Raw genomic sequence first — 11479 nt, 5'->3', positions numbered from 1 at the left:
ACTATAGCGTTCTCTCTTGTTCAATTTAACTTTGATCAAATTTTTCACCCATTTTTATGTCAGTTATTTCTAATTTGACTTGTTTAACTTTGAACCAAAATTGAACTTCGAGAGTCCATAACTTTACCAAGCTTAAGCCGATTGCAAAGTGGCATACCTCTAAAGACTTCTGATTCGATTCTGTAAAAATCTGCATTCAAATTTTTCAATTTAACGTTGATCAAATTTTTGACCCATTTTCATGTCAGTTATTTCTAGTTTTCCGAGGACTTGTAACAGAGTGACTCAAAATTGGACTTAGAGAGTCCATAACTTTACCAAACTTAAGTCGATTCCAAAGTGGCATACCTATAAAGACTTCTGATTCGATTCTCTAAAAATCTGTATTCAAATTTTTCAATTTAACTTTGATCAAATTTTTCACCCATTTTCATGTCAGTTATTTCTACTTTTCCGAGGAATTGTAACAGATTGACTCAAAATTGGACTTAGAGTTCCATAACTTTACCAAGCTTAAGCCGATTGCAAAGTGGCATACCTCTAAAGACTTCTGATTCGATTCTCTAAAAATCTGCATTCAAATTTTTCAATTTAACGTTGATCAAATTTTTGACTCATTTTCATGTCAGTTATTTCTACTTTTCCGAGGAATTGTAACCGATTGACTCAAAATTGGACTTAGAGTTCCATAACTTTACCAAGCTTAAGCCGATTGCAAAGTGGCATACCTCTAAAGACTTCTGATTCGATTCTCTAAAAATCTGCCTTCAAATTTTTCAATTTAACTTTGATCAAATTTTTCACCCATTTTTATGTCAGTTATTTCTAATTTGACTTGTTTAACTTTGACCCAAAATTGAACTTCGAGAGTCCATAACTTTACCAAACTTAAGCCGATTCCAAAGCCGCATACCTCTAAAGACTTCTGATTCGATTCTCTAAAAATCTGCATTCAAATTTTTCAATTTAACGTTGATCAAATTTTGGACCCATTTTCATGTCAGTTATTTCTAGTTTTCCGAGGAATTGTAACAGAGTGACTCAAAATTGGACTTAGAGTTCCATAACTTTACCAAGCTTAAGCCGATTGCAAAGTGGCATACCTCTAAAGACTTCTGATTCGATTCTCTAAAAATCTGCATTCAAATTTTTCAATTTAACTTTGATCAAATTTTTCACCCATTTTCATGTCAGTTATTTCTAATTTGACTTGTTTAACTTTGACCCAAAATTGAACTTCGAGAGTCCATAACTTAATCAAACTTAAGCCGATTCCAAAGTGGCATACCTCTAAAGGCTTCTGATTCGATTCTCTAAAAATCTGCATTCAAATTTTTCAATTTAACGTTGATCAAATTTTTGACCCATTTTCATGTCAGTTATTTCTAGGTTTCCGAGGACTTGTAACAGAGTGACTCAAAATTGGACTTAGAGAGTCCATAACTTTACCAAACTTAAGTCGATTCCAAAGTGGCATACCTCTAAAGACTTCTGATTCGATTCTCTAAAAATCTGCATTCAAATTTTTATACCCTTGCAGAGGGTATTATAATTTTGGTCAAAAGTGTGCAACGCAGTGAAGGAGACATCTCCGACCCTATAAAGTATATATATTCTTGATCAGGATCACCTCCTGAGTTGATATAGCCATGTCCGTCTGTCCGTCTGTCTGTCCGTCTGTCTGTCCGTCTGTCCGTCTGTCTGTCCGTCTGCCTGTCCGTCTGTCTGTCCGTCTGTCTATCCGTCTGTCTGTTTCTACGCGAACTAGTCTCTCAGTTTTAAAGATATCGAATTGAAACTTTGCACACACCCTTCTTTCCTTTGCACGCAGTATATATGTCGGAACGGCCGGGATCGGCCGACTATATCCTATAGCTGCCATATAACTGATTGATCGGAAATGCCATAACTTTGGTGTTTGTAAAGTTAGGAAGTTTTAATTTTCTACGGGTTTTATATTTGACCAATCAATCCGACTTACCAAATTTCATAAGGATCGGCCAACTATATCTTATAGCTGCCATATAACTTATTGATCGGAAGTGCCATAACTTTGGTGTTTGTAAAGTTAGGAAGTTAGGATTTTCTATGGGTTTTATATTTGGCCAATCAATCCGACCTACCAAATTTCATAAGGATCGGCCGACTATATCCTATAGCCGCCATATAACTGATTGATCGGAAATGCCATAACTTTGGTGTTTGTTAAGTTAGGAAGTTGGGATTTTCTATGGGTTTTATTTTTGGCCAATCAATCCGACCTACCAAACTTCATAAGGATCGGCCGACTATATCCTATAGCCGCCTGTTGAGGAACCTCACTAATAATTATAATAATCTAGTATATTTAATAGCATGTAAGATATTCTTTTCTTGAGATGGTCTGGTCTCACTTTGTTATCGGTCTCTCTATCTTCTTCCTGACCACGAGCTGTCAACATGTGAAATAAAAGCGTATATTCCTATTGTGAACTAATTGACTAATATTCTATCAACCCAATTTGAAGGTGGTCTTACAAACCATTTTAGCGTGATCTATTCACCATCATTGTCTGGTCCTTCGAGCCGGATACTTCCGCATCTACAAACTGTTTAAGTATATCTACACACTATGGAGCAACAGACGCTTAAACGCCTTACCCAAGCACGTGGTCGGCTAAAGGCGACCGTAACTCGCTTGGTCAATTACATTGAGAATCCACCTCCACAGAGCACTTACTCCGGAGTCGATGCCATGCTGGCCCGGCTAAATCAAGCCTTCAGAAGCCTTGAGGAGATCACTGACGAAATGCACGTGTACGATAATGTGGAGGGTTTCGAGGATCCTACCGAAGACTTCCAAGCCTATGAGGAGAAGTACCTGCGCGCGCTTACCTTATTCGCGTCGTTAAAGAGCGACCTTCAGCCAAGCGCCATACCTCAAGCGGATCACAACATGGCCATATTGCTGCAACAGCAAAGTGAGTTCTTGCAGCGACTTTCTGAGAACGGAGCATCTACCTTGGCCACGCCGCCGCCTGCTGCAGTTTGTTTAACTGAAAACCCGTTGCCGAAAATCCACATCAAACCCTTTGGTGGAGACTACAAGGAATGGCCAGCCTTTAAGGACATTTACGAGAGCACCGTCCACAACAAGACCCACCTGGGAAAGATTCAGAAGTTTCACTACCTTAAGTCTTTCATAGTTGGTGAAGCGGCCAATCTTCTCAGTCACATGTCCATTACGGAATCAGCTTATGATTCAGCATGGGAACGCCTCAATGATCACTATGATCGCCCAAGGCATATCGTGAACTCCTTACTGGACACTTTCATGGCACTGGCTGCTGCACCCAACGGCGAGGTGTCTAATCTACGCAAACTTACTGATGGCGCCAATGAAATCATTCGTGGCCTAGATGCAGTTGGGGAGACCAGCCGTGACTGCTGGGTGATTCATCTTGTACTGGCTAAAATTGATCCCGACTCTAGAAGGAAGTGGATTGAGGACACCAGAGGCTCAGCGACACCAACCGTTGCCGACTTGTTTAGATTCCTTGATGATCGTTGCGAGGATTTTGAATTAAGCCAAGCTACATCGGCAATCAAACTCGATCCTGGCAGCCACACGGACAAGCCTGCCAAAGCGAAGCGCGCACTTATTGCAGTGAACCGTGGCAATTGTGGTAAGTGTGGCTCTGCTGACCATCAGCTGTATAGATGCTCTCAATTTCAAAATCTGAACACTGAACATCGGCGCTCCTTTGTGAAAGGAAAGTCGCTTTGCTTCAATTGCCTACGCCCTGGCCACCGATCTTCACAATGTCAATCGAAACATTCGTGCAAGCACTGCAATGGCCGTCATCATTCTCTTGTACATCCTGAAAACATGGATTCCATGACAGTTGCTCCTGCGGACACTGCACAGGCCAGTCCTCAAACTTCTGGATGTAGCTCAACTTTGGTCGCCCAGACGCAAAACAGCAGCTCATTAACACAGTCACCGGGACTCAAAAGAAGCACATTGCCCACAGCTTTGGTGTATGTCCAAAACTCTAAAGGGACTTACACAATTTGCCGTGTGCTTTTGGATAGCGGCTCTGAGCTATCCTACGTTTCTGAACGATGCGTCAACGCACTTGGGCTTGCACGTTCACCCTCAAGAATACTAGTTTCCGGAATATCTTCCGTCAAGGCCGAAACTACAAGAGGATTGGCAACGCTGCATATCAAGTCAATGGTGTCACTCCAGACGATTGTTGTCGCAGCCCATGTGCTGGGCAAAATCACATCATCACTTCAGCGGGACGACATTGACGAAAAAGCTTTAAGGATCTACGATGGACTCCAGTTAGCTGATACTTCGTTTAACACATCTTCATCTGTAGACATTTTACTGGGAAACGAACAAATTTGGTCCGTTTTGTCAGGTGATAAAAAATATGACACCGCTGGAAATATTATTGCCATCAGCTCAATCTTTGGATGGATAATCACTTCCGTTGCAATGCCGCATCCATCAACCGCCAACACGCTCATGACTACTGTTGACATAAACGCCTCTCTTCAACGCTTTTGGGAGATCGAGGATAACACTGAGCATACACAACGAGACCCTTCGCACGAAAAGGTGGAGCAGCACTTTCTGACCACACATTCCCGAGACCCAGACGGCAAATACATCGTTGAATTGCCTTTTAAACACGAATGCCAAGAGTTCGGAGACAGCCTGCAGGGCGCTGTCTCGCGCTTCTATGCTGTGGAACGTCGCTTGCAGCGTGATTTGGAGCTACGCAAGCAATATTCAAAATTTATGAACGAGTATCTAAGCCTAGGTCATATGCGTAAGCTGGCCCCTGAAGAATGCAACACATCAGCCAAAACATTTTACATGCCACACCACCCAGTTCTAGGAAAGAAGCTGCGCGTGGTATTTGACGGGTCATTTGAAGACGTAAACGGACATGCTCTAAATGACGCCTTACACATCGGACCCAGCATACAACGCAACCTTTTTCATGTATGCCTTCGCTTTCGAATGCACAAGTTTGTGTTTTCGGCGGACATAGTTAAAATGTTTCGCCAGATCTGGGTTGCCCCTCAGCACCGCAACTTTCAACGGATCGTATGGAGAGAAGCTCCGAAAGATCCTCTTCAACACTTTCAACTCTGTACAGTCACCTATGGAACAAGCTGTGCACCGTTTCTTGCTGTACTGGAACAACTAGCGCGAGACCACCACGATGAGTTTCCCACAGCCTCAAAAATTGTGCTTGAGGACTTTTACGTAGACGATGTCCTCACCGGCGCTGAAACTGAAGACGAACTACTTAGCTGCCGCGACGAACTCATCCAGTTGATGTCCAAGGCTAAGCTTGAGCTTGGCAAATGGGTGTCTAACAGCAGCGTCATCAGCCACACCCGGCAAGACGAGCTCCAGATAACCAGTGCGGTTAAAGTTTTAGGAATGCTATGGAATCCCCAAGACGACGTCCTGTCCTACAAAGCTTCACTGTCTACGGAGCCAGATGCTACTAAGCGGCAAGTATTGTCAGATGTCTCACGAATTTTTGATCCTTTAGGTATTCTGGCGCCTGTGGTAGTGCAGTTCAAGATCCTTTTTCAAGAACTCTGGCTACTTGACCTGGACTGGGATTCCAAACTCCCACCGAAGCTGGCTGAGTGGTGGCAGACCTGTCGCGACGATATCAACTACATAACAAACCTAAGGATTCCACGTTATGTACACAACGAATCGGAAAAAATCGAATTACATGGATTTTTAGATGCATCTATAAAGGCATATTCCGCTGTCGTCTACAGCCGTGTAAGCAACGCGGACGGCACCTGCTTGGTGTCCCTTATGGCAGCTAAAACACGCGTTGCGCCACTAAAGCAACAAAGTCTTCCACGGCTGGAACTCTGTGGTGCACTATTGCTCACTCGCCTTCTCCGGGCTGTTAAAGAAGGCTTGCATCACAAGGATATAGTTGTGCATGCTTGGTGCGATTCCACGATTGTCCTTTCGTGGCTGTCGCACACCCCATCGAAGCTGAAAACCTTTATCGCCAACCGTACTTCGGAGATCCTGGATGTCATACCACGCAGCGCATGGCATCACGTTGGCTCAAAGGATAACCCTGCCGATTGCGCATCGAGGGGAATGCTAGCAGCCAATCTCATGAGCTATGAGCTGTGGTGGAATGGACCACATTGGCTACACCTCAACGATCTGCTTGCTTCAAAGCTGCGTAGTGGCAACAATCCCACAACAATTTTGGACACGCCCATAATGGACGGGCTGAAATCCTCTTCACTATCCAGCCGTGTTGAACCTGAACCTGAAGCGTCCCCGATTGAGTGTCTATCGTTTCGAGTTTCTTCCTGGACCAAGCTGATTCGCTGCACTGCTTATGTTTTACGGTTTATGCATCGAAGAATGAAGAAACGGATTCCGTCAAACCTCACACTCACGTTTGAGGAAATCAGCGAGGCCCGCATTTATTGTCTAAGGCACGCTCAAGGAAGCTTCTCATCCGATCTACACCTGTTGCAAAGGGGAAAAGCTGTTGCAAATTCGTCAACACTTCGAACACTCTCACCCATGGTTTGCAAGAATGGCCTGCTTCGTGTAGGTGGGCGCCTCTCAAACTCGCTACTACCGGAGGAAGTCAAGCATCCAATTATTCTGCCGAAACATCATCGCATTTCTCTGCTAATTTTGGAACACGAGCACAGGATACATCTTCATCCAGGTGTAACAGCACTTTTCGTCATCGTTCGCCAACAATATTGGATAGTTGGCGCACGCAACATGATTCGCAAGCTTACACATGCTTGTCTCAAATGTTTTCGCCAACGCCACAAAACAACTGATCAATACATGGCTGACTTGCCAGCCGTTCGGGTACGTCAAGCATACCCATTTGAAAATACTGGGTGCGACTATGCCGGACCGCTTCTACTCAAGGTGCACAAGGGACGGAATCCACGAAAGGAAAAGGGATACATTTGTCTATTCGTCTGCCTAGTGACCTCCGCAATCCACTTGGAGTTGGCTACAGATCTCAGCACGGAGACATTTCTCGCTGCACTTCGTCGTTTTATCTCCCGTCGAGGCAAGTGTACCCACATCTTCAGCGACAACGGTCGCAACTTTGTGGGAGCAAAGAAGGTGTTAGACGAAATGTATAAGCTCATCCTGTCGCAGCAGCATAACACTCAAGTAACCCAAGCGTTGGCCAGTGAGGGTATCAAATGGAGTTTTATACCACCGCACGCACCCCACTGGGGCGGAAAATGGGAATCAGCTGTTCGCTCCGTAAAGCTTCATCTGCGTCGTGTCATCGGGAATTCTATCCTCACATTTGAGCAAATGCACACCCTTCTGGCTCAAATTGAATCCGTCGTCAATTCACGCCCTCTCTTCGCTACGTCAGACATCGAGGTTTCCTACTTGTCACCCGCACATCTGCTGATTGGACGCCCTTATACATCAGTTCCAGAGGGCGATCTTGGCCACATAGCAGTTAACCGACTGGATTACTGGCAAAATGTACAGGCAATGCTACAAGGCTTTTGGAAGAGATGGCATCAGGAGTACCTCACTACACTTCAACAGCGCCCAAAGTGGAATACGGAAAGGAAGAACATTGCTACTGGGGATATGGCGATCATCAAGGATTCAAACACACCCCCCGCCGCTTGGACTTTGGCGCGCATAATTGAAGTCTACCCAGGCAAGGACGGGCTGGTACGGGCCGTAAAGCTGCGAACTTCATCAGGAGAACTTGTTAGACCCATTTCTAAAATTGCCATCCTGCCTAATTCAGAAACTTAGTTTCAGGGTGGGCCGGGATGTTGAGGAACCTCACTAATAATTATAATAATCTAGTATATTTAATAGCATGTAAGATATTCTTTTCTTGAGATGGTCTGGTCTCACTTTGTTATCGGTCTCGCTCTCTTCTTCCTGACCACGAGCTGTCAACATGTGAAATAAAAGCGTATATTCCTATTGTGAACTAATTGACTAATATTCTATCAACCCAATTTGAAGGTGGTCTTACAAACCATTTTAGCGTGATCTATTCACCATCACCGCCATATAACTGATTGATCGGAAATGCCATAACTTTGGTGTTTGTTAAGTTAGGAAGGATTGGGATTTTCTATGGGTTTTATTTTTGGCCAATCAATCCGACCTACCAAACTTCATAAGGATCGGCCGACTATATCCTATAGCTGCCATATAACTGAACTATTGGAAATGCCATAACTTTGGTGTTTTTAAAGTTAGAAAGTTGGGATTTTTTATGAGTATTAAGAATGCATCATATGAATAATTTTGGAGAATATAATTTACAGAGTATTCTGCAAGGGTATATCAACTTCGGCTCCGCCCGAAGTTAGCTTTCCTTTCTTGTTCAATTTAACTTTGATCAAATTTTTCACCCATTTTCATGTCAGTTATTTCTAATTTGACTTGTTTAACGTTGTCCCAAAATAGGACTTAGAGAGTCCATAAATTAACCAAACTTAAGCCGATTGCAAAGTTGCATACCTCTAAAGACTTCTGATTCGATTCTCTAAAAATCTGCATTCAAATTTTTCAATTTAACGTTGATCAAATTTTTGACCCATTTTCATGTCAGTTATTTCTAATTTGACTTGTTTAACTTTGACCCAAAATTGAACTTCGAGAGTCCATAACTTAATCAAACTTAAGCCGATTCCAAAGTGGCATACCTCTAAAGACTTCTGATTCGATTCTCTAAAAATCTGCATTCAAATTTTTCAATTTAACGTTGATCAAATTTTTGACCCATTTTCATGTCAGTTATTTCTAATTTGACTTGTTTAACTTTGACCCAAAATTGAACTTCGAGAGTCCATAACTTTACCAAGCTTAAGCCGATTGCAAAGTGGCATACCTCTAAAGACTTCTGATTCGATTCTCTAAAAATCTGCATTCAAATTTTTCAATTTAACGTCGATTAATTTTTTGACCCATTTTCATGTGAGTTATTTCTAATTTTCCGATGACTTGTAAAAGAGCGTCTCAAAATTGGACTTAGAGTTCCATAACTTAACCAAACTTAAGCCGATTCCAAAGTGGCATACCTCTAAAGACTTCTGATTCGATTCTCTAAAAATCTGCATTCAAATTTTTCAATTTAACGTTGATCAAATTTTTCACCCATTTTTATGTCAGTTATTTCTAATTTGACTTGTTTAACTTTGACCCAAAATTGAACTTCGAGAGTCCATAACTTAATCAAACTTAAGCCGATTCCAAAGTGGCATACCTCTAAAGACTTCTGATTCGATTCTCTAAAAATCTGCATTCAAATTTTTCAATTTAACGTTGATCAAATTTTTGACCCATTTTCATGTCAGTTATTTCTAATTTGACTTGTTTAACTTTGACCCAAAATTGAACTTCGAGAGTCCATAACTTAATCAAACTTAAGCCGATTCCAAAGTGGCATACCTCTAAAGACTTCTGATTCGATTCTCTAAAAATCTGCATTCAAATTTTTCAATTTAACGTTGATCAAATTTTTGACCCATTTTCATGTCAGTTATTTCTAATTTGACTTGTTTAACTTTGACCCAAAATTGAACTTCGAGAGTCCATAACTTTACCAAGCTTAACCCGATTGCAAAGTGGCATACCTCTAAAGACTTCTGATTCGATTCTCTAAAAATCTGCATTCAAATTTTTCAATTTAACGTCGATTAATTTTTTGACCCATTTTCATGTGAGTTATTTCTAATTTTCCGATGACTTGTAAAAGAGCGTCTCAAAATTGGACTTAGAGTTCCATAACTTAACCAAACTTAAGCCGATTCCAAAGTGGCATACCTCTAAAGACTTCTGATTCGATTCTCTAAAAATCTGCATTCAAATTTTTCAATTTAACGTTGATCAAATTTTGGACCCATTTTCATGTCAGTTATTTCTAGTTTTCCGAGGAATTGTAACAGAGTGACTCAAAATTGGACTTAGAGTTCCATAACTTTACCAAGCTTAAGCCGATTGCAAAGTGGCATACCTCTAAAGACTTCTGATTCGATTCTCTAAAAATCTGCATTCAAATTTTTCAATTTAACTTTGATCAAATTTTTCACCCATTTTCATGTCAGTTATTTCTATTTTGACTTGTTTAACTTTGACCCAAAATTGAACTTCGAGAGTCCATAACTTTACCAAACTTAAGCCGATTCCAAAGTGGCATACCTCTAAAGAATTCTGATTCGATTCTCTAAAAATCTGCATTCAAATTTTTCAATTTAACGTTGATCAAATTTTTGACCCATTTTCATGTCAGTTATTTCTAGTTTTCCGAGGACTTGTAACAGAGTGACTCAAAATTGGACTTAGAGAGTCCATAACTTAACCAAACTTAAGCCGATTGCAAAGTGGCATACCTCTAAAGACTTCTGATTCGATTCTCTAAAAATCTGCATTCAAATTTTTCAATTTAACGTCGAAAATTTTTTGACCCATTTTCATGTCAGTTATTTCTAGATTTCCGAGGACTTGTAACAGAGTGACTTAAAATTGGACTTAGAGAGTCCATAACTTTACCAAACTTAAGCCGATTCCAAAGTGGCATACCTCTAAAGACTTCTGATTCGATTCTCTAAAAATCTGCATTCAAATTTTTCAATTTAACTTTGATCAAATTTTTCACCCATTTTCATGTCAGTTATTTCTAATTTGACTTGTTTAACTTTGACCCAAAATTGAACTTCGAGAGTCCATAACTTAATCAAACTTAAGCCGATTCCAAAGTGGCATACCTCTAAAGAGTTCTGATTCGATTCTCTAAAAATCTGCATTCAAAATTTTCAATTTAACGTTAATAAAATTTTTGACCCATTTTCATGTCAGTTATTTATATTTTTCCGAGGAATTGTATCAGAGTGACTCAAAATTGGACTTAGAGTTCCATAACTTTACCAAGCTTAAGCCGATTGCAAAGTGGCATACCTCTAAAGACTTCTGATTCGATTCTCTAAAAATCTGCATTCAAATTTTTCACCCATTTTTATGTCAGTTATTTCGAATTTGACTTGTTTAACTTTGACCCAAAATTGAACTATGAGAGTCCATAACTTTACCAAACTTAAGCCGATTCCAAAGTGGCATACCTCTAAAGACTTCTGATTCGATTCTCTAAAAATCTGCATTCAAATTTTTCAATTTAACGTCGATTAATTTTTTGACCCATTTTCATGTCAGTTATTTCTAGATTTCCGAGGACTTGTAACAGAGTGACTTAAAATTGAACTTAGAGAGTCCATAACTTTACCAAACTTAAGCCGATTCCAAAGTGGCATACCTCTAAAGACTTCTGATTCGATTCTCTAAAAATCTGCATTAAAATTTTTCAATTTAACTTTGATCAAATTTTTCACCCATTTTCATGTCAGTTATTTCTAATTTGACTTGTTTAACGTTGTCCCAAAATAGGACTTAGAGAGTCCATAA

The 11479-nt window shown here is 40.8% G+C and overlaps 1 protein-coding gene across 1 annotated transcript; it reads left to right on the top strand.

Annotated features, from left to right (window-relative positions):
* Positions 1–2611: 2611 nt before the first annotated feature.
* Positions 2612–7819, top strand: LOC123038130. Its single transcript, XM_044461823.1, has one exon. It carries the CDS (start codon positions 2612–2614, stop codon positions 7817–7819), a length of 5208 nt encoding a protein of 1735 aa, XP_044317758.1.
* The last annotated feature ends 3660 nt before the right edge of the window (positions 7820–11479 follow it).

The sequence above is a fragment of the Drosophila rhopaloa genome, unplaced genomic scaffold (genome assembly GCF_018152115.1).
Source record: "Drosophila rhopaloa isolate 14029-0021.01 unplaced genomic scaffold, ASM1815211v1 contig_92, whole genome shotgun sequence".
In the NCBI taxonomy this organism is placed as follows: domain Eukaryota; kingdom Metazoa; phylum Arthropoda; class Insecta; order Diptera; family Drosophilidae; genus Drosophila; species Drosophila rhopaloa.
Note: the sequence above shows the minus strand (reverse complement) of the source record. Positions and strands in the feature narration are given on the sequence as shown.

Coding starts and splice junctions, on each gene's coding strand:
- LOC123038130 (XM_044461823.1), top strand. CDS start 2,612: ATGGAGCAACAGACGCTTAAACGCCTTACCCAAGCACGTGGTCGGCTA.